General features: G+C 30.6%; 3 protein-coding genes and 1 non-coding gene across 5 annotated transcripts; 1 reads left to right on the forward strand and 3 right to left on the reverse strand.

Moving 5' to 3' along the window:
• Window positions 1-1,010: 1,010 nt before the first annotated feature.
• LOC124839978 (heavy metal-associated isoprenylated plant protein 20-like) lies at window positions 1,011-2,317 on the reverse strand. The gene is made up of 3 exons (XM_047315931.2): window positions 2,108-2,317; window positions 1,924-1,999; window positions 1,011-1,566 (listed from the first exon to the last, which is right to left on the reverse strand). The coding sequence occupies exons 1-3, from the start codon at window positions 2,177-2,179 to the stop codon at window positions 1,280-1,282; spliced, it is 435 nt and encodes a 144-aa protein (XP_047171887.2). The 5' UTR covers window positions 2,180-2,317; the 3' UTR covers window positions 1,011-1,279.
• A 5,890-nt stretch (window positions 2,318-8,207) lies between these two features.
• LOC124839973 (CwfJ-like family protein) lies at window positions 8,208-14,480 on the forward strand. Its single transcript, XM_047315928.2, has 11 exons — window positions 8,208-8,343; window positions 8,682-8,813; window positions 9,179-9,242; window positions 9,320-9,697; window positions 10,381-10,584; window positions 10,670-10,840; window positions 11,000-11,374; window positions 12,298-12,377; window positions 12,649-13,006; window positions 13,366-13,578; window positions 13,963-14,480. Exons 3-11 carry the CDS (start codon window positions 9,207-9,209, stop codon window positions 14,299-14,301), a joined length of 2,154 nt encoding a protein of 717 aa, XP_047171884.2. The 5' UTR covers window positions 8,208-8,343; window positions 8,682-8,813; window positions 9,179-9,206; the 3' UTR covers window positions 14,302-14,480.
• A 1,117-nt stretch (window positions 14,481-15,597) lies between these two features.
• Window positions 15,598-19,111, reverse strand: MED21 (mediator 21). Of its 2 annotated transcripts, none has more exons than XM_047315934.2 (5): window positions 18,916-19,111; window positions 17,886-18,128; window positions 16,439-16,516; window positions 16,271-16,322; window positions 15,598-15,942 (listed from the first exon to the last, which is right to left on the reverse strand). In XM_047315934.2, exons 2-5 carry the CDS (start codon window positions 18,090-18,092, stop codon window positions 15,860-15,862), a joined length of 420 nt encoding a protein of 139 aa, XP_047171890.1. In that variant the 5' UTR covers window positions 18,093-18,128; window positions 18,916-19,111; the 3' UTR covers window positions 15,598-15,859. The 2 variants fall into 2 exon arrangements, with proteins under 2 accessions (XP_047171890.1, XP_047171888.1); XM_047315932.2 differs by having other exon boundaries at window positions 17,886-18,134.
• A 1,014-nt stretch (window positions 19,112-20,125) lies between these two features.
• On the reverse strand, window positions 20,126-20,242 carry LOC124839988 (U5 spliceosomal RNA). The gene has a single exon (XR_015781821.1). It is a non-coding gene; the product is annotated as a U5 spliceosomal RNA (small nuclear RNA).
• Between the last annotated feature and the right edge of the window lie 2,948 nt (window positions 20,243-23,190).

Below are 23,190 nucleotides of genomic sequence, written 5' to 3' on the forward strand. Positions count from 1 at the left end.
AATCTACAAATAGAAAATACAAACATATTTACATAAAAAAATGGCATTAAAACGACTAAACAAAAGTATTTCATACAAATAGTGGTATTCGTGTAATATTTTTTTTAAGATGTGTCTGTGCAAGTGTGTAGCAAATAAAAAAACGATGAATAACTGTTTTAAGAAATATTTTATAAAATTGTTTTCCTATAAATAATGGTGCTTATATAGTTTTTAACTTTACTTCTACGTGTATATGCATGTATGTAGGAAATAAAAATAATTTTCTTACAAAAAAGATTACCATTTGAAAGACTGTAAGAAAGTGTTTTCATATAAAAAGACAGTATCTATGTAATTTTAATTTAAGTAGTTAACATCTAATCCAAATATTTATGAATAATTTAGATCATCTGCACTCTTAAATTACAATTTGAAAAACTCGATGAAAAGTGTCTTATTGCTAAAGTAAATTTGTACAACATTTTTCTAATTTATAATAATCTTACTTTTGCGTATACAAAAATTATCATGTAAACAAAATGGTTATATGTTTTTAATTTTGTAAAGCAAGTTTTGATTGTCGCCTTATGTTGAGCTATATTTTATCTTTCGTTATCATAAAACGCTAATTAATTACTTATACTGAAACACAGGTAACTCAGTCATTTTAGATAATTCATAATTAAATTGTGATATATTTTATTTATGTATTTATTAATAGGAATGGAAATAATATTTAAAAATTTGGAGGAATAAAACTAAAATGTATACATAATATAGGGATTAAAAACAGTAATTTTATGAAAATGAAAAGGCTATTTGGATTAAAATAAAAATTCACTAATTTTATATAATTAAAATATATTTAAGCCTACATAAAATTATAAAAACTATTTTCGAACGTCCAATAAAAACGAAAAGTGATAAAGTAATTTGTGAAAACTTATTTTATATAAATTAAAGACAATTAGGTAAGTATGTGAGTAGGAAGTTTTTGTAGTGGATGTAACATTGTTTAAGATATAATATAAGTAAGAAATATAAGATCAGTGATTAAAATTTAAACACAAGCACAGAGCTATGAATGCAGAATTTCCATGTATTCCTCCAAGTTCTATACTAACTTATAAGCAGAACCAAAATTGTAGCCATTAAAGAAACACAACACAGCTAAGAAGAACCTAAAAATAGTCTCCAAGAAACTATTATATATATATATATATATATATATATGCAGAGATGAAGCAGTGAAGCATATGAACTTGCAAGGTAGCTCTGATCTTGTACTGAAAATGGTTTACATGATTAAACATGCATTAGGGTTGTCATCACTGAAGAGAGATGTGAGTTTCTCATCGTTTGGGTTGGGGAATGCTTGTTCAGTGTTTTTCACATACCCAGATGGTGCCTTCTTGTCATATGCTTGTGCCACGTAGGGATATGCAACCAAGTTGTACTGAATATAAGGCCAAAACTCAGCTATTTTTCCTGTTCCTTGTACTTTCTTTAGGACCTTGTTTCTATCCACGTAACCTGTTACTGTTACCTTACTTTGCTTTCTATTCACCTCTACCTCTTTCACACCTGGATTCATGCTTTCAAATCAGTTCAACCTCATTATTTTCTCCACTTACCAACACCATTTGAATAAACCAAATTAATTAGCAAACTACCAAAAACCTTTTTATGATACAGGACAAAATTTAGATATGTACTACTGTTCTTTCTTTCATCTCGATATTTTACATGATAAAGATTTGCAGTAAATATTAGTATTGTTTATCAGATAAAACTGTGATAAACTTAAAAAAGTAATCTATGAGATTTGCAGTGTATATGCTGATTTACCACGACAGAAGGTGAAAATAGTAAGAATAGTAAGGTATTGCTTGAAAAATTTAAAACTGAGAGTGATTGATTATAAAGAAGAAAGATACCAACCTGACATGTTGGAAACAGAATTGCGAACTCTTCTTTCACAGCCATCACAGTCCATCTTCACTTTGATTTCAACTGTCTGCAAGACAAAAGGGTTGAAAAGGAAAATAAAATCAGAATTTGCTTGAGACTACAACCACCATGAATGAAACACATACACAAACATGGTTTAGGAGGTCATGAAAACCTGCATTGGTTTGCGTTTCTTTTTTGGGGTGGAAACTGAGAAGTAGTCAGAAAGGAAATCAAGAGCACCCATTTTCTTGGTTCTTCTTTAGCACAAAAAATGAATGGAGAACTAAAACAGAAGTTTGAACAGGACAGAGGAGAAGAGAAAGAGAGAGAGAGAAAGAGAGATGAAGTGAAAGCAAATTAAAGAGTGAGGGAGGGAAGATGCTTTATTTATAACAATATTTTGGGATACCAAATTGTGCATTTAAAAGGGTCTCTCCTTAATATATGCATTACTTGTGGTAAAGTTGAATGTATAAAATAAAGTTAGATAAGGACATTTGTATGTAATTATGTTTTGTCTTCATAAATATGTGACCAAATAGCCACTTGACTTGATGGTGAATAGACAAAATTATTGAATGCAGACAGTGAGTTATTTGATAATGACAGGGCTAAAATATTTATCATGAAGCCGCACTCTAGCTGCTATCTTTTGCTCAAACAAACACACATTTTTTCAACTTTTAACCTTCTTTTCATTGTTCTGCACCATCCTGTACTGGCTAGCTTTTTCACAACGATTTGACTTCAGGCTGCATGACTCCCCTGAAACTTCATTTAAAACTCCTTTCTTTGAGCCACTGATTCACACAAAGAAGCCAACATTTTCAACAAAAATATGTTTATTTTATCAAAAATATCTTTCAATAGACAATAAGGAACCAGTTTGTACTTTTAAATGTGTACATTATCAGAAGACAGCTAATAGTAAAATTATTAGTAAGATATCAAAACTGAAAAATAGTTGAGCATATTCTCCACTCAAACAAGTATAACTAAAGAAAACAACTTAATCACTAATTTCATTACAGTCATAGAAAACATCTCCATTAATTCGATGGATCTTTTGTCCTTTATTTTTGGTGGAAATGATGGTGATGGATCGTTTAATTTGAATGTCAATGTTTCTGTCTTAACAGTGGAGAACTGTAGAAAATCTATCATATCTATATATAAAACAGTTACATGGACATGGCCAATTTTGAAGTGTCAATGTTGTTATCTAAACAGTGGGAACCCATTACAAATTCATTCTTATCTCCCTCTCTCTCACTCTTTCTCTATCTCTCTCTGTATACTTTTTAACAAACAAATTGTTTGAAAGATCTATACATGTATATATAACAGATAGTAACTTTCATAAATTAAGCTTTCTACCACAACTTGGTTGTGTTGCATTTTGCATGCATGAATGAGATGCAAAGTGAGTATAAGTTTTGTAGCTCAAGCTAGCTGAGCAACAGAGTTTGTTGATTTTACACTCAACGCGCATAGTGAGTTGTAATCATGCCAACAGCTTCCAGAATAATAGAAAACTCTGAAAATTAAACTGTGTGAAACTAATTTGATTTTTTGGTGTTTTTCTGGAATGTTGAAGCTTCCACATGACAGCAAATAAAGAAAATATATAGAAGTTGGGGTTTGCATCAGAAGAAGCCAAAGGGCTTTCAAATCAAAGAGTTGAATGCATGGTGTTATTTACTTGTTAACCTACTACACCTGTGACTCTTGTAAAATTTAATTGGATGGGTCCATTTTCATACATTATTCAAACGTATACATCCACAGATCAATGGAAGTGAGAGAAAAAGAGAATGGAATGATAGAATTTGCATGTCCATGTATTCATTTTGCTGGGAGTCTCCTGGGGCCTCCATTATTGTCCATGGTCACCATCCTTATCCGTACATGTTTCTCTTGTCTAGGATCAACCATTGCTACTTCCTCTCCTAAGCTCTAGACTTTTCCTTCAAATCAATCAACCATAACCTACATCAAAATTGTACAGTTATTTCTCCACTATTTCAATTTCATACTTAAAACCTCCATTTATGTACAATTTACTGTCTATTAAGCTCCTTCCTTCTTGTTTTTTTTTTACTGTAATAGTGCAATTTTTTATGGTACACCTCGATCGTGCTGTTATGATACACCTCGATCGTGCAATTTCCGTGAATTTGGAGCTATTTTAAGCTTTTTAGAACCGTTTAGTCATTTATAAAGTAAGGAAAGCAAAATTATTTTAAAAGAAACGAACCAAATCGAACTTAACCGAACTGAACGAAGTCAAACCAAACCGAGCTGAACCGAATCCAATCAAACCGAGCTGAGTCAAACTGAACCTAGTCGAGTCGAGCATACTTGAGTCAAGCCTAGCCGAACCGAGCCAAGCTGAATCGAGTTGAACAGAATCGAGCCAAACTAAACTGAATCGAACCGAACCAAGTCAAATCGAACCGAAACAAACCAAACCGAGCCAATTTGCACCGAATTGAACCAAGCCCACCCGAGCCAGCCGAACCGAATAGAATCGAACAAAGCCTAGTTGAGCCGAGCCAAACCAATTCGGTTATGTTCTTTTAGGATAATTTAGCTTCCCTAACTTGATAGATGACTAAAATAGCTTCAAATGCATATGAACTTCTATTTGCTCATACGAACACAAGCATGATTAAGGTACACAGTTATAACTTGATCAGTAGAGAATCTTATAAAAGACTAAACTTCACATGCAAAACAAAAAGGATTAGCATGCAGGGAAGAAGCAACATATCCAAAAAGATGAACAGAAAATCAACCTACTCTATCTGAGGAACTGATCGGTTAGACTTGAAGATCTCACCGCCATATCACTATAGCGGTTTCTGATCTTCAAACACATAAACCAAGAGCAATAATTTTTAGAAATAAATTAAATAATTCTAGAAATGGTTTTTTTTTAATGTGTGTTTTAAAAGGATTTTCTTATTAATACTCATTTATCTCTTTTCCAATTCTTAAATTTCGGTTTACATGTGATATATAATTAAACATTGACTTTTGCTTTATGTTACATAGAAGAGATATCCAAAATCACATACTAATTTTTCTTTCAATTTGATTTCGTTGATTTATTTTGTTAATTTTGTCGTATTTTTATTATTGGTATTATGGATATTAAAATATTAATAGTACGTAAAACGATAATATATATATATATATATATATATATATATATAATTAATACAAAAATAATGTAATAATAATTTTTAAATTAGATCGTCTAAAAATTATTACCTTATTTTAATTTTTTATATTTCTCTTTGGCTAAATATTATCCTCTCTTTTTTTTCTCTTTTTCTTACCTATGTATTTGTTGTTCTTTTTTATCGTCAAACATAATACAAAAGTCGTGCTTTCACGCTGTACATGATCAAATATATTACATTTAAATCTTGATTTTAAATGAAAGGATTTATAAGGTTATACACTTTTTCATATATTAAGTATTTAGTATTTTATCACTTTGAATATTTTTTTAAGCATCAACATTTAAATTAATTTTAAATCTTAAATTTTACCATAATATTTTCATAACAAAATTTACAGAGGTTTGTTTGTTCATAATTCTTAAAAAAATAAGTTTGCTTATAAATTAAAATTAGTTTATACATGAGTTAATTGGTAAAAGGCATTTGTTTTTTTTTTTCAAAATATGGTTTTAAAATTATTTCTAAATCATTGTTAAAATATTAATAATTTTTTTATTCCTATGTTGAAAGAGAAATTTTCTCCCCTAATTATATAATTTTTTTAGGGAGGTTTCTCAAACCCCTAAGGCATATAGGTAGCAAAAGTTAAGCAAATATCAGGTTTGTTGACAATTGCTTCCTGCACCCAGTCAATTGCTTCTTGCTCCCCAACAAATTTCAAAAATTACCATTTTACTTTTGTAAAAATGATTTTCTGGATTATTAATTTCAGACAAGATTGTAAAATTGAATTTTAATTTTAATTTTTTAGAATAAAAAAAAATCGTTTTGGGAAATTACTTCTAAATTGTACAAATCGGATAAAGGGTATAAACGGAACTTTATGCATATAGGGACTCAAGGGAAATGTTTGGTGGTGCGGAAAGAAACTACCCATCCAATGGCCCACGAGTAAATAATCTACCTATCTAGGGCCCGGCCCAGTGCAGGAGCATTGTCATCATATTAATATGAATAAGACCTATGTAAGTAAGTATATTATTAATTTAAATAAGCATAGTCATAATTTTTAGTTATTATAGTTATGTACATATTTATACTATAAATTATTTTAATAGATTATTAGTTTGAATATTCAAATATAATATTTTCTTGAATGAGATGATAATTGATAATTTGTTATCACTGTCATGTTTATTTTAAAATTAACTTGAGTAAAAGAATATTTTAATCTTGAAAAAATCACGTTACTATTCCCCTGATATATTTAGCACTTGCATTAGTTGGGTTCATATAAAACTAAATAGTCATTATACTATTTTTCAATATTTTTATTAAATTATTTCCTAACATATAAAAAAAATACTAAATTATTCTTATAACTTAACCATTAATGTCATACTACTTTCACACTTTTATTCTATAACTATTGTTTTCTTTACCATGGTTATTCTAAAGTATTAGAAACCAATCTTTAAATTTTATAATTTGATGATAACATAATATCATTACTAATTTCATATTAAATTTACTTTTAAAATTATATTTAATGATAAAATTATCTTTATTAAAAAAATTTACTGAACATTTGTAATCATTTTGAACGCTTCAGTAACTCTTTAATAATTTTTTTACCTTTTATTTTATTATAGTTTTCTTTTAATAACAATGAGAAGAATAGATATTTAAATAAGAAAATTACTTATAGAAATAAAATATTTTTTTACTAATAAATAAAAACACATTAACATTTATAATTTTTATTAATTTTAAAAAATATTTTCATTATTTCTTTCTTCAACAAATTTTTATTATCACATTATTTAGTAACTACTTTTTTTCTTTGTTTTTTTATTTTTTGTTTGATTCTGATTCTAATTAGTTTTAAACCCATGTTTAGATGTTTGTATTGATTTGTGTGTATATTAAATAAAAATAAGAGATTGAGAGAAAAAGTAATAAATATTGTTAAATTTATAATTAAGTTTTGAATAAAATTAATCTTAAAAATAATTTTTAGTTTAGAAAGTTAATTTGTTTATAAAAATATAAACAGTAAAATTTGTAAAAATAGTATAAAAGATAAAATCTGAATAAATTCTTTAAAAGTATAAATGATGTGGATGTACATGTCAAGTTTACTCCTTAAAAGTATAAACTAGTGTATAAATAGATTTATGTAATATGGATTGTCACACTTGTATAATCAATGCATTGACAAAATCATCACTATATATTATTAAATTCGTCTAATTAGTATACGAACACATTTGTTTAATGTGTATTGTTAGAATTGTTTAATTAGTATATGCATGAAATAAACAGAGTCATCTAATGAGCATTAATACATTAATCTAACATGTGTATGAACAAACTTGTATGTTATTAGATTGATGTAATCAATGGACGAACAAAATGGTCTATTATGGGTTGCAAGAACCACTAATCAATGTATGGACATACCCAAGTAACATGTATTATTAAACTCATGTAATGAATGTATGGAATGGAATGATTCATATAATATCTGTTAATATAACTCATATAATATGTATTGTTAGATCTGTGTAATGTTTTTTTGTTTGATGTGTATTGTTAGATTCATCTAAATGATAAACGAACAAACTCATATAAATTATGTGTTGAAAGACTTGTGTAATGTATACTGTTAGAGTCGTCTAATAAATATATAAATAATTCGTTTATTGTGTATTGTTAAACTATTTAATTAATGCATTGACAATTTCATCTAATATTTTTTTTCTCATCTAATTAATATATTAATAAACTTGTATAATAATTTTTGTTATTCTTATCTAAATCTTATAAGTGGAATGAGTTTTCTGGATTTTTTTTTGTTATACTTGTCTTTATGCATGTATAACAGTGAAATAAATATAAATTAAAAATTAAGAAAAAATAGATAAAAGGTAAAATAAATTTCATATATAATAAAATAAATACAACTAAAAAAGAAATAAAAAATATTAAATGATTAAAAAGTTAACTTTTAAAACAAATCAACAAAATAAAATAAATAATAAGATGTATATTCTTTCTTATATTATAATAAACTTACATACATACTGGCTTTGTGTTAAAAAAATAAAAAATAAAACGAGGTTAATGACTTCAACCAAAGTGGTGCACCATCGCTGGTGGCTTGGCTTTCTTCCCATCCTGCGTTGCCGGTACCTCTTCTTAGTCTTTTGTTAGGGTAAGTTTGTTCTTCTCCTTAATCTTTTTTTCTTCCAAATTCAATTTTATGCGATTATTTGGTGAATTTTCCTCTCAATTTCCAATGTTTCTGTTCAATTTATGCATTCCACGCTCTTCTTATTTCCTTCCTTCAACTACTTATTTTTATCAGTTCATTTGCTATTAATTTCTACATTTTGTGTGTGTTATTTCTATCACTGTGTCTTTCCCTCCCTTGAAGAACCTTTCAAATAAAAAGATTGTGCTGTCTCTCATCTCACAATCACACACAATACAAACATATGTGCCTACTAAAACAAAGGCAAAAACGAAACTCACAGAGTTACTCACTCACAGGACGAAAACACCACCGCACAGCACCGCTGCAGCAGCGACAACCACCACTCGAGATCGAGGCGCGCGACGCCACAGACCACTCGACGCGAGGGAGAGCGGCGGTTCCGACAGCAGCTGCGCCACCACGAACAGGTACGAGCGTTTATCTCTTGATTTTTCCCTGATTTCGTTGATTTTGTTTTGTGATTGTAGTGACTGTTTTGGGGTTTTACTGATTTTCCACGAACATGTATCTCAAATAATGTATTGAAAAACTGCACTAAAAGTCAGCTTGCATCCTGCATTAAAGTCATCTTGCTTCCAGTACAAAATAAAAAAAATCGTAACTGGCGGGCCAGCCCGCCCTGCTGCCGGACAGGTTCTGTGTTTCAGCCCGTTTTCACGTTGCCTGGTCTGGCCTGTTTTCGATCGGTTGGGCTAAAACGGACGGTGCTGGCCTGTCTTGTCACCCTTAGCTTTTTTCTGGCTTTGTTAATTTTATTTTTATTATTATGCAGGCATTGGTACAGTGTAGGAAGCTTGGAAATGTTTTCAGGTGTGAAATTCATTCCCCGGGACCAGGTGAATACTGGAGTTGTATCTTAGTGTGAGTGTTATTGTTGTTGTTCCTATTTCCTGTGTCTGATTGTGTGTATTAGGTGGATGATGAGGACTTGGATTCTTCCTCGAAAGAAAGGCAAAAATCAGATAAGAGAAAGGGAAGGAATAAGAAGAAAGGGAGGAGCTCTAGGGACAATTCTGATGATGACGGGCTAGTTAAGATCAAGAAAGGATCTAGGAAGAAGAAGTGGTATTCGTCTGATGAAGATTCTTCCTTTTACTCAAGTGAAAGTGAGAGTGATAAAGATGAAAAGAAGAGAAGGAGTAAATCAAAAAAGAAAAGGGACGATTCTCCTAGTAAGATGGAAATTGCGAGAAAAGAAATGGGACTGGATTGGATGCTCAGGGCTCAAAGTAAGAAGCCTGCAGTTGCGGAAGCAGAGGAGAATTTATCAGAGGAGGTTCCTGTTGATGAGGTATGTCTCGGTTAAATATCTTTCCCTCATGTTTGTTAACATATGTAGCTCTCCTGTTAGGTTCTATATTTATATTCTTTTGCTCTCCTCAATGGAGGACAGAGTATTTTATGTTGACTAGTTTTTTCTTGCTTTTGTTTGAATTTTCTCATTAACTGATATATGTTGGTGTGTTTTCTGCTATTGCTTACAAAATATGAAAGAATAAATGAGAAGGGAAGGATAAAATAACTAGAAATAAGACCAAAGAATAAATCAAAGCGAAGAGAAACTTCTTTTCCCCTTATATTGCTATCACTCATCATATTACGAGATAAAATAAAATGCAAATGGGAAAAAAGATAAGATATTTTCCAAAACTAAAAAGAATGTATTAGGCAGTGATATGGTGAGGTAATGCCTCCTGAAGATAAAATGGTTTGATTATTTGGCCTTCTTCTGCAGAAGTAATTTATATTAATTTGTTTATTTCATTATTGATATATTGATTTTGTTTGAGATAAAAGTGCTGGATTGGGGAACAATGTTTTAATATCTCTGTTGAAATTCCGATAGTTGAACTGCCTGTCCATTTGTTGTGGTTTGTATTAAACATTGTCATACAGTTTGCAGCTTGTCTTCATCTTTCATTCTCAGCCAATGTATGGTGATAAAAGGGCATATTTGTTTGCTTTCTTTTTCAGCCAAAGAAAGTAAATCCTAAGGAACTGAATCCATATTTGAAGGATAGTGGAAGTGGTTACCCAGAAGAAAAGGATGGAGCTAAAGTTGGTGCTGACCAACTTCTATCTTCTTCCCTTGTTGGGGATGGAGGGGCAAGTTGGAGACTCAAAGCCTTAAAGCGTTCACAAGAACAAGCAGCACGAGAAGGACGAAACTTTAATGAGGTTATTTTGCCTTTTTGTTCCTATTTAAAATGGCATCTTTGTCATGCTGTAAAAAATTGATGTTTACTTATATTGATATGTGCAGGTTGTGCAAGAAAGGTGGGGTTCTCTGGGTGAGTTGACCGCATCTGTTGCATCTAATGCAGCTGCCCCTGCTCGAGCACATCTACGTGCTATAAAAAATAGACAAAAAGGAATAACGGAAGAAAAATCTCCAGATTCTGACAAGCATGGTGGAAGGGCTCCTAATAAAAGGGTAACTTTGATGAGAAATAAATAACTGTTTTACGTTTCTTTCTTGTTCCTTCAACTTGTTTTATGTCCAATAAATATTATTGTGTTAATCACATTTTTCTGAAATTTTGAAATATAATCTGTTGCACTTTACTTAAATCCGCTAATGAAATGCTAGCAGGACTACTTAAAGGATGTTTCTGTTCGCCACCATGAAATGAGAAAACCTAAAGTTGAAGATTCTTTGTCTTGGGGAAAGCGAAAGAGCCACCAACGCATGGTAGCTGAGGGTGCTGGGATAATCTCTGCCGCAGTATCTAGTCTAAATAAGTTTTCTAATGATGGAAGCTTTATGCAAAATTTCGATAGCAGGATGAGTAATAATTCTGATGGCTCTGTTTTGGAAAGTGTTGAATTGGAAGAAGTTCCGTTAGAAGCAAACACTCCTGTGGAAAGAAGTGCTGAAGTCAAGAATGAGATGAGTGCAAATCAGTTGGCAGCCAAGGCTATGCAACTTCGTTTGAAGGGAAAGCATGAAGAAGCTGAAAAACTGATGGTAAAGCATAAAATAATAGGATATGGTGTCTTTTCTGGATTGGTTACATCTTATCGTTTTTACAGTTTAAACCAGCGCATTTTCCCACCCTTGACCATTTTATTATGTGCCTGTTCAGTGTTGAATTCGACCATAGTACTATTAATTTATTCCTTATTACGAGATTAGATAAAGTAGAAATGACCAGAACAAACTGTTTTTTTTCAGATAATGGTTTCAATGTTTGTGATTATGGCCCTTATTCTAGAATTAGGACAAACTTTTCTCTTTCCTCGGTGCCTTGAAAAGTCTATCTTGAATTATAACTTCCTTCATGGTTTCTCTGATCTCTGCTATGTTATCAAGTTTTCTTTCCATCAGTATTTGCTTCTTGTTATTAAAATGCTTCTGTCAATCTTGCTTTTGTCACTTGTCCTGAAATTGGACATTTTTTCTGAACTTCTTCTCTTTCATGTTTTCTATGGTTTTCTTCTTGGAAGTGGAATTTGTTAGATGGTACTAAACTGTCGAGGAGTTGAAAAACTTCTACTGTACATAATGCATTATCTATCGTTGCCTTTTGCTTTGGGAGGAGGTGACATTAGCAGTTAATTGGCTTGATGATAATAGTTGATTCTAATGTAATTGATTCTGAAATTCTTGAGATGTTGACTCTTAATGTTAAGTTGTAATGATCAATGCATAGTTAAAATCCCTTGATTTATAGGGATTAAATATAGTAATTACAGCTTGAAAATCCTTCCCTACTAATTACTATTTACCCAGCTGTCAATATACAAGTAAACAGATAGATTTTATTTAGGTAAAAATAAGGAAACAGACAATATTCGACATATTGTATTTATCTTTCATTTATAGAAACATATCCTTCTAGTTTGTTGATTATTTTTCATTGTCTTTTTTTTTTCTTGTTTGGTGGGCAGCAAGAAGTAAAAGTTATTAACACAAAACAGGAAAATCAAGATCATTCAATTAGATCAAGAACAGATGGCAGTTCTAGCAGGTATTTGGCTGTCTGTGTATTTGTTTGTGTTCTCGTCCATTATCCCACTCGCAGTTTATTCATTTCTAATGTGAAAACATTATGCCCAAGATAAAATTTCTCATGTTACAGAAAAAAACTGAACTTCTCCTGTTATTTATTTATAGTTTGCCTTTCTTTATTCTTTTTATGTTTGTAATCATGTTTGACGTGTTACACTATTATTAATGGAGCTTTATTTATCCTTGTAATATTTATTATGCTTTTAATGGCTATGTTTTACTTTTTTAAGGTATGCTATGCAAAAGATATCCGCTGCTGGACAGAAGAAAGGAGAAGATGATGCTGATATGCATCTTGCTCGCAAGATAATGCAGAACAAGAAGTTTAGCATTTCCACTCAGGCTGATGATGAATATGATTTTGAGGATGGCCCAAGCAGAAAGAGTAGAAAGAAGCAAGCAGGCGATGATGGCAAGATCCAAAAAAAGACTAATCGGTTCTTGACTCAGCAAGAACGCTGCCTCTTTTGTTTAGAAAATCCAAATCGACCTATGCATCTTGTTGTTTCAATCGCAAATTTCACATATCTTATGTTGCCACAGTGGCAGCCCGTGGTTCCTGGTCATTGCTGCATTTTACCAATTCAGGTGACTTCAATTTCTGCTACTGTCGGTTTTTTAAGAGTTGAAACCAGTGAAGTTTTTTGTTTATTTAGCACAATCCCTGCAATATGAGTGATATATAGGTCCAGGAGAATATTCAAATGGATGATAGTGATGGGAATTTAAGTGTATTTGATACTGCTTTCTTGAACTTGGGATAGTAGTTTGGTAGATTAGTATTATTGCATGAATTTGGAGTAACATTAAGTTGTATTAATTTGACTTGAATTGAAAGTGCTGTACAGATTTTTGAGCCGCCTGGTCTTGTGCCATAAGAACTTGGTTATTTTTTATTTTCATGGAATTTTAACCTTGCTACTCTGTCTTTTCCTTTTATCTGGCAGCATGAATCAGCTACAAGAACTGTGGACGATAATGTGTGGACAGAAATTCGAAACTTTAAGAAGTGCCTAATTATGATGTTCGCTAAGCAAGAAAAGGAGGTAGTGTTTCTTGAGACAGTGATGGGATTGGCCCAGCAACGAAGGCATTGTATGGTTGAGTGCATTCCTTTACCCCAAGATATTGCCAAAGAGGCTCCTTTGTACTTTAAAAAGGTGAGTTGCCAAACATTATTTTCTGTGTAGTCCCGATTACTGTCTCTCTTCAAAATCGATGTTTTTCATTTATGCATCCGGCAAATCAACTACCAATCCTTTAGGCTGCACATAATTGCGTAATGGTGTGTGTTCAAAGCCAGCATCAAATTAATCTTCTAGTGTTTCTTTCTTGGTTCTTGTGCTATCGAACTGAATTATTATAGCAGTCTATATTTGATTCCTAACAGTGACACACTAGTGGTGTAGCTAGGGTAGCTATGATGTACGGATACGTGTTGTCTTGTTTCTATCCATTATTATTAACTACATTTAATATTTGTTTTTAGTTTTCTATTACCAGCATTTTAAAAATTTAAACTCTTTAAATTGGGTTCACCATAGGCGATTGATGAAGCTGAAGATGAGTGGAGCCAGCACAATGCCAAGAAACTTATCGATACAAGTCAAAAGGGATTGCGTAATTCAATTCCCAAGCACTTTCCATATTTCCACGTTGAATTTGGTCTAAACAAGGGTTTTGTCCATGTTATTGATGATGAAAAACAATTTAATGGCAGCCTCGGGTTGAATGTGTTAAGAGGCATGCTGCAATTGGCAGAAGAGGACATGTATAGACGACGACGCTACGAGGCCGTGGAGGTACAAAAGCAATTAGTTGCAAGCTTTTCCAAAGAGTGGGATCATTTTGACTGGACAAAACAGCTTCATGAAACTTCCTAACAAACATTTTACAGCTTCATGAAGCTTCATGTCACTTTGATTTAAAGATTTAGTTAATCCACATTGTAATCTGCCCTGGCATACAATATCTTAGTGATAGAAATGAATTTGATGGTGCTGTGTACTCATTTCTTTTCAAAAAAGGTAAAAAGAATGTGAATTATTGTTTATTCGTTGTTCATGAACTGTACATTATTTTTGTCAAATTTACAATTTTAGCTTGTGAAAATTAAACATTTTGTATTGTAGATCCCCACCTTAAGGAACTCAAGATGGTGCAATTATTTTAGAAGAATTATAGGTTTATTCGTATGAACTTTGCAATGATTTTACAGATTTATTTAAATTAATGTTATTATTTCTAATCAAAGATGCCACGGAACTGTGTAACAAGAAAATAACAAAATAGCATAAAAGTTATCGACCGAATAATTTTCTTTTAATTTCTCACAAATTAGTGATTACATTATGAGGGAAACATCCATTTTGTGGTCCCTTGCTAGTCTTAAATGGTTCACGAGGAGAATGACATTGATTAATTACTTAGCATGAAAGTCTATTCCATCTTAAGTTACGGTATAATGTTATATGAAATCCATAAGTATTAAATTTTAATATAACAATCCCTTCACTAATTGGCAAGTCAATTTATTTCACATTGATAGCAAGATGGAAATTTATTCTAGTACAAATACTTCGTTTGGATCCCTTTATGTGGTAAAATTTTTCCCTCATAAATGTCTCACTAATTTAATAATATTTTTTTATTAAATAAGTTAATTTGAGAAATGGAATGGACTCGCAACTTACAGAAAATAAAAATCCAAACAAACAAATGTCGCACGAAATATAAGAGGGTTCTTGCAACTACAAAACTTATATTTAAAACAGAAGGAAACTGAATCTGTAATCATAACTCACCAACTTTTGATCCCGTTTTCAATTTTAAATCTTTAGTCTAAAAGCAATGGATAATAAGCATAGCATCGTTTAATATTTTTTAACCAAGATTAAGTAAACTAATATTTTTTACTCAGTTTTCAATACAACATTAATTATTATATTTCTATTTTGTTGATAAGGAAACTACAGAAATATTTAATTTGCAACATAAAAAATAAATTTATTAACAGAATGAGATTATATTAATAAAAATGATTTAAGAAGTAACATTTTCAGAGAATAAAGATGGTAGGAATATAATTACAGTAAGAATAAACTGTAATAAGGCTTTCAGAGAATGACACGAATAAAGATGGTAGGAATATAATTTTCAGAGAATGACTAGAATAGAGATGGTAAAAAAAAATACTTAGTATCAATAAGGCTTTCATTTCTCCATGGACAGTAGGAATATAATTACAGTAACAACTATGGATTTCAAAAACATCATACGTCATACAAAAGTTGCAACAATAAAAAAATAAAATAAACTGTTTCAGTTAACCAAGACTTCATGGAGAAAAGGAAAACCTTGCTGCTGCAGTCCCTGCTTTGTGTCAAGTTGAGATACTTGTGGCCAAATTCATCACTCTGATCTAGTCAGGAACGCAAATAGCTAATTGTCATCTGGTTTCTTCAAGTTCAAACAATTATCTGATGCTTGCCTAAACAGTTCTTGAACTTGATTCAATTCCTTCTCTGACATCAAGAACACAAAGTGTTAGTTAGACTCATACCTTCTCTAGACATCCTAAAGTCCAAAGCACATTACAGCTGAATTTTCAGTCAGAATTATAAGTGAATGTACATTACAGATGGATACCAGCCTTCACCGAACTACTACAGCTGTATAGCCCATAAAATGCTTAATATTGCTTGAACAAACTACTTTTGCATGTATGATTTTTCTTTTGGAGATTCTAAAACTCAGTTTGGCTATCTAACATGAATTTACAGTTTCATTTGTTATACAGAGAAATCAAGAAATAAAGCTCAGAGTTCAGAAATAAAGAGAGAATTGGACAACCTGCAGCTTCCAACTGCTTTTGAAGTTCTTGGCCTATTGCATCATTTTCAGCCTGGAAGGCAAAATGCAGAAACAATGTAAAAGCATAAACACTGTTTGTTACAATTAGATTACTTGTTATTAAGTTCACCAGTCAATCACATAAAAAGTGAGGTGTGAGATACACACTTGTAGTTCTGTTATCCTCTTAAGCTGTGCTTCTTCACCTGACTCGGATATCGGAAGAGCCGCAACTAATGCATCAAACTACAGAAAAACCCATATATTTCATGGATAAATTATGAGTGATGAAATAATGAAGACAAAAGGCTCAATAAATAATGAAGTTCAGCATCACAAAAAAGAAAGATATAAGCCTGAGTCCAATTGGTTAAATTGGTTCTATGTATATATCCAATGTTGGTTTACAATTTCCAAGCAAGCATTGTGCATGTTATCCTCAAACAAACACAATTGGAATACTGGATACACATCTGTTTTTATCCAAAGGTAACTTGAACATTTTTCTTTGAGAAATAATACCATATGCACCCATGCCAGTCTTAGAATATGTTTATTTAGTAGGATCTGTATAATATATTTCAGAAAAAATACTCAAAAAGTTAAGATATGTTGGGGACCTTCTTCTTTTGTTAATGGAAATTATAAAGGATAGATTCAATGCACTGGAACAAGAAATTTCAACAATTAAATCAAGAATGAAAGAAAAAGCCCCAAAAACTAAGAACGTGAAGTGTAACATGGTATACCAATATCCATGTACATCTCTACCAAAGATATCCCCTAGAAAAACCATTTGCAGGCACTACGAAGAAGCTAAGGGAACTATTTTATGATCTCAAATAAAAACCCGAAAAAAGAAAAATCTTTCCAACCATGTACACCACACAATCCCAAATTGAGAACGACAAAGCCTTTTAACATCTCTATCACACTCTAAACCTCTAAAATTAACACAGGAACTTTTGAAGCCCCTCTGGAAAAACCAAATGTTCACCAAAAACACCAAACAATTTATTCCAAAAGAAGGGAAACTGCAAGAGAAGTTCAAAACTCAATTGGCATGGCACACAATAGTCAGCAGAAAATGCAGTTAGAGGTCTTTAAATTTGAATTAAATAACTGGCAGTAATCCAGTTTAGAACATCAGTTCAAACAAAGGATTTAGACTTTGTAGGAGCAACTGATTTCCAAACCCACTAATAAAAAACAAATGAACCATTTTCGGGACTTTGGAAATAATGATAAAACAGAAGCAAGATTTGCAAGAAAATGAACCTGATGTGTCAAGAGACCAAACCCTCGGGTCAGGACTTTTAAGACAGCTAAATAAAAAATGGCGAAAAGGGACTGTAATGCAGAGAATTCCCATTATAATGAATTTCTTAAAAACGATAAAGAATAAAACTGAATTACCCGAGACCTATGAAAAATTATATAATATAGAACCATGGAGAAAGCAGAACAGCAAAAAGCAAAGAGAGAACAGAACAGCAGAGTGAGTGCCAATCGAAGGGCCGATGACTGACTGGAGTTTAGTCCCGATTTTGACAATATTAACAACTAAGTATGATATACTAACCTCCCTTTCACTATTGACTAAGATGCTATGTACCTGCTTGGCAGCCTTCACTAAAGTAGAACTCATCAACTTTGGCTGCTCTGAAAAATTTGTCCCCTCTTCTGTAGGATGTGCTGGTGGTTCAGGATAATTTGGCGACAGTCGATTAGGAGGGGCATCCCTTTGCAATGTCCCAATGGTATTGAAAGCTAAATGTGCAATCAGATTAACTTGTTCTTGTAATTGGGAGATTATATCCATTGCAACTTTGTGGAGGAACTTTTGACTTATATGTACCTGCACCTTCAGAAACAAAGTTTATATGCAAAAACTTTATGTAAACACGTCAAGGTCTAGGTAGCACAAAAAAAGTGATATTAGAACTGCCAATAAATGATGTATATGAATAGCTTCAAAATTTACACCATGAATTACTGGTAGCATCAGCAAAACACACAAAAGGTAATGAGATCATGACACATTCTTAATTTCAAGTTTAACAGGTATTCGAAAATGAATCACATAGTGTTTTTCTAGGATTTAGGCTAAAAATGGTTATTTTGAAGGAAAATAAATGAATCTATTATAGATTATCTGCACTGGGGGATAGAGACTGAAATTTGCACTGAATCTATTATAGCAGTAGTTGGTTCTAAATTCAACTTTTATGTGTTTCGTCTCATTCACATGGACTATAGCAGTGTGTTCATGGCTTAGCGGCAGTACAAAAAGGGTAAAAACTGCTAAAAGCAAACAAAAACTAACAAACCTGCAATCTCTCTCATCTCATCTCATCTTTAAGCAATTTTTAATTTTAAGAGCCACAAGATCAACAACAGAAACAAACCAAAGCAAAGCAAGCGGCGCAATAATCTCTTTCTCAATTTTGTTTTTCTTTTTATTCTCTCTCAAAAGAGAGAAACCAAAAACTAAAACCAAATAACAAACCAAACCTAGATTGTAGTTTAAATGTTCGCACTTAACTAGATTTGCGTCCTCTTCGTTATTGATAAAATTTGCAGCGGAAAAACTAGGGCAAATCAAAGGAGGAACAAAAATTCAAGCCAAAATCCAAAAAATGAACCTGCTGTGGTACTCTGATTGACTCTGCCCTCTGTTCTGGTCTGAGAAGATAGGGTGGAATTGTTGTCCGGTCTGAGAAGATTGCTCTCTTCTTGCTTTGCTGTTTGGACAAAAATCTAAAGGCAAGGTTGGCGGACTGGCTCACTTATCAGAGTAACTTCACTTTTTTCTACAATTGGCCACTTCTTTTTCTGGAGATATATATACATCTTAACCCCGAACAGTTTATCTACTCATAGATTTAATACAGGTTAATAATTCGTGTAGGAAATTTCAAATGGGTTTAATATTTTTTTGTTTTTATTTTTAAGAATTTCATATAATAAGGTTCTTTTTCCATAGTTTTGTATTGATGCTGTTGAAAGAAGTGTCATAAGTCATATTGTAATCTTTTTATTTTTCTATTTTTTTATCAAATTAAAATAAAATTTAATTTTTGGATAAATATTATACAAGTAATTTTATTAAAATATATTTTATAAAATTTTAAAAAAAAATTAAGTTTATTTATATCTATATTTTATATTAAATCTTATTTATCTTTCAAAAAACTTTAAATTTATCTATTTAAAATTATTATATAATTCTTTAAAAATATTTTAAAATTTTAATTTAAATTTTATAAAATTATTATTTTTTAACCCATTCAAATATTTGTATAAAAATCATTAAATTTTACACATTTTAAAAATATACATTTATTTAAAAGATTTGAAGAAATTGATAAATTTATTTTATTTTATAAAATATAATTGATAAATAATTTAATGTATTTGTTAGTAGAAATTAATTTTGATTTTTTATTATAAAAAAATTATTTTTATTAATTATTTTAAAATAATTTTTAAAAAATTTAATATAAAATAGAAATTTAAATAAACTTTATCTTTGTTAAAAATATTTAATAAAAATATAAATTTTAATAAAAGTATTGATAGAACATTTTGTATAAAAGTTAAATTTTACCAAGTGAGGCATAATAAAAAACCCAATTATATAAAAAAAATTAAGAAATTTTCTTTGTAGATGGATTGTTTATCTGTTTAACTTGTAAAATCCATCTTTTTAGTTACTTGTACAAGCACTTTTTTAAATTATTCTTGTAAATAAAACTTCCTTTTAAGAGTAAAACTTCTATTCATAACTCATACAAAAGTAGAATTAATCCACAAGACAAAAATAACTAAATTTAAATTTGACTGAAATTGCAGAGCTTTCCAAAAGGAAAGCCCTTTCAAAAATTGGCGTATGCCGCTTCAAGTGACAAGCACACGGTATTCTTTAGTAAAAGGCGAAAGAATAGTTCGCTTTGTGCTTATCACACGGCTCCGTGAATAACACTCAGTGACCATCTTTCCTTTTATAGGATAAACAGCCCACTTTTTCTTTTAAACCAACCGATGTGGGACTTTGGAAAAACATCAAAACTGTTCTTTCTTCTGCTATCTGAATAAAGATTACTCATGTTCAAAATCAGGTTTCGTAAGAAAAATCAAATCATTTGTGTTTAAATGTGGGAGACAGATTCACGGCTTCCCATTTGACAAGAGAAACTACTGTTATATAACTGAAACTGAATGAAAGAGAAAGTTGAACAACCAAATTGGCAAAAGCCTATGAACATATATATGAATACTCACAAACCCACCTTATGTATCAGAGTCCAAAACTTCTTAAGTTGGCCCAATTCTATCTGAACAAAAGTTAGTTCAAATACAATCACACTCAGTCCATTTTTAAAGTCTGCGAGAGCTAATTGAAATACAACCGACCTACTTTAGGAAACGATGACCAGCAGAAACAGTGACCATACACTCGGTTTCTAGCTTGATGAAGTAACCAGATCAAAATATGATATCCTGATCTGAAGCAGATATAAATAAACTGAGTTACAACTTAGCCAGTGCTGGAAATAAAGAGGAACATACACAGCTTAATAAGCCTTTACACACAACATGATAATGAGCTATCGCATGAAAGAGTTCTAGGAATGGAACATAGATTCAGTGACAACGTGGTGGACAATGGTCAAAAACAAATTATTAAACATGAAAGAGAATTACTGTAGCTTATGGAAACTTCTCCTGCAGCCAAAATAATGGTTGCAGGACCAATGTAGCTCAGTCTCACACCATTACAGAGGAACAGTTATCAAATTCATTCATAAAAATGCACATACCTTAAACAAGTGATTCACATGTAAATCTTTTATTTGAACCCTATCAGATAGTTATCTGTCATTATAGTGATAATTTGTTCTTAGTCTTTAGAAAGACAGAAGGAAATAAGGAGGGAATTTTCTTTTCTTAAAAAACTTAGAGCAATTTCATCTTTAGTTCTTCTAAACTTGAGGTTCTCCTTTAAGCTTACCATCACAATCACACAATAAAAAATGGTGTCTTGTAACTGTACAAATAACTTTGTTTAAATGGTTGTCGATCATCATGTTGCAGAGAGTTCTATGATATGAAATTTAGGATAATCTAATTCAGATTACAATTTTTTTATTTATTTTGAGATTTTATAAGTTTTTCGAATCACTCAATCCTACGAAGCTCATTTTAATAGTTATATATAATAATATTAATTATAAAATGAAATTCGAAACATATCAAAAGTTGCAGTTAAGGGTGTCAACGTATTCGATTATACGGAATTTGGACAAATTTATTATGCACTTCAAGAAGAACAAAAACTCGAATTAGGTAAGATTTCAGTTTTTTTTTTTTACTTTTTGTGACACTTTTAGACTGTATTTTTTAAAATAAGACTATATTCTTGTAAATAAAACTAAACAAAAAACAAATTATAACTACGACTTAAATACTAAAATCAAAACATAAAAAAAAGTTAAACTAACACCAAAAATTATAATAATTTTGTTTAAATTGGATTTGAAGTTCAACTTGTATAACTTATAACTAAACTTACATTATTGTTTCACATTGAATTAAGTTAACTTTAATCCAATTATTGAGAAAAATTAACTTAATTTATTTAAGTCGTCAAATTATTCAACCAGATAAATATTTCTACCCACGACACTAAAACTTTGCAACTTAAAGAACTTGTTTTAAATATTAATTTTAATCGATACCAACTAATTATTTATTTTGTGTTCCTCGAAAATTAAAAATTATAACTTTCTAACTCTCAAAATTATATAATGCTAATACTAATTAACTATATACAGTAAAATATTAAATCATCATTCCATGCGAAAATATATGAATGTTGTAATACGTTATTAATTTTTTATATATGATGTGATGGATATGAAACACTAAAAAATATTTTAGTAGATAAAGTTAGATGATCATTATTATATTTATGAAGATAAATGTGATATAAATTTAAATTTATATAGTAAAATTTATGTTAGGATAAAAATAAAATTGTTATTTAAAATAAAAAAAAAAGTTAAAATTGGAAAATGAAACTAAAATTAAAATTTTTTGAAGAAATAAATTTCAATTATATTATTATTATTTTATTGTTTTATTTATATTATATACATATAATAAAGAAATAAAAATTGATTAAAGAAAATAATTGATTCTTTTATATATATATATATATATATATATATATATATATATATATATATATATATATATATATATATATATATAAGGAAATAGATAATATTCGAATATTGTATTTATCTTTCATTTACAGAAACATATCCTTCTAGTATGTTGATTATTTTGATTTCATTGTTTTTTTTTTTCCTTGTGTGGTGGGCAGCAAGAAGTAAAAGTTATAAACACAAAACAGGAAAATCAAGATCATTCAATTAGATCAAGAACAGATGACCGAAACTTTAATGAGGTTATTTTGCCTTCCTTTTTCAGATGTTGCTCTTTCCTATGTAAAAAGACATCTTTGTCATCCTGTAAAAATTGCCATTTACTTATATTGATATGCAGGTTGTGCAAGAAAGGTGGGGTTCTCCGAGTGGGTTGACTGCATCTAATGCAGCTGTTCCTGCTCGAGCACATCTACGTGCAATAAAAATAGACAAAAAGGTATAACTGAAGTAAATTTGCCAGATTCTGATAGGCACGGTCGAAGGGCTCCTACAAGGGTAACTTTGATGACAGAAAATTAACTGTTTTACGTTTCTTTCTTGTTCCTTCAACTTGTTTTATGTCCAAAAAATATTCTGGTGTTAATCACATTTTTCTGTAATTCTGAAATATATTCTGTTAATGAAATGCTAGCAGGACTACTTAAAGGATGTTTCTGTTTGCCACCATGAAATGAGAGAACCTAA

The sequence above is a fragment of the Vigna umbellata genome, chromosome 8 (assembly GCF_029865625.1).
Source record: "Vigna umbellata cultivar VRB3 chromosome 8, Vumbellata_1.0, whole genome shotgun sequence".
Lineage (NCBI taxonomy): Eukaryota > Viridiplantae > Streptophyta > Magnoliopsida > Fabales > Fabaceae > Vigna > Vigna umbellata.

Coding starts and splice junctions, on each gene's coding strand:
- LOC124839978 (XM_047315931.2), bottom strand. CDS start 2,179: ATGGGTGCTCTTGATTTCCTTTCTGACTACTTCTCAGTTTCCACCCCA. Junction 2,000..2,107: donor AGAAACGCAAACCAATGCAG/GTTTTCATGACC, acceptor TTTGTCTTGCAG/ACAGTTGAAATCAAAGTGAA. Junction 1,567..1,923: donor TTCTGTTTCCAACATGTCAG/GTTGGTATCTTT, acceptor GCATGAATCCAG/GTGTGAAAGAGGTAGAGGTG.
- LOC124839973 (XM_047315928.2), top strand. CDS start 9,207: ATGTTTTCAGGTGTGAAATTCATTCCCCGGGACCAG. Junction 9,243..9,319: donor AATTCATTCCCCGGGACCAG/GTGAATACTGGA, acceptor TGTGTGTATTAG/GTGGATGATGAGGACTTGGA. Junction 13,579..13,962: donor CTCCTTTGTACTTTAAAAAG/GTGAGTTGCCAA, acceptor GGTTCACCATAG/GCGATTGATGAAGCTGAAGA.
- MED21 (XM_047315934.2), bottom strand. CDS start 18,092: ATGGATATAATCTCCCAATTACAAGAACAAGTTAATCTGATTGCACAT. Junction 16,517..17,885: donor TAGTGAAGGCTGCCAAGCAG/GTACATAGCATC, acceptor GTTTTTCTGTAG/TTTGATGCATTAGTTGCGGC. Junction 16,323..16,438: donor AGAGGATAACAGAACTACAA/GTGTGTATCTCA, acceptor TTTGCCTTCCAG/GCTGAAAATGATGCAATAGG.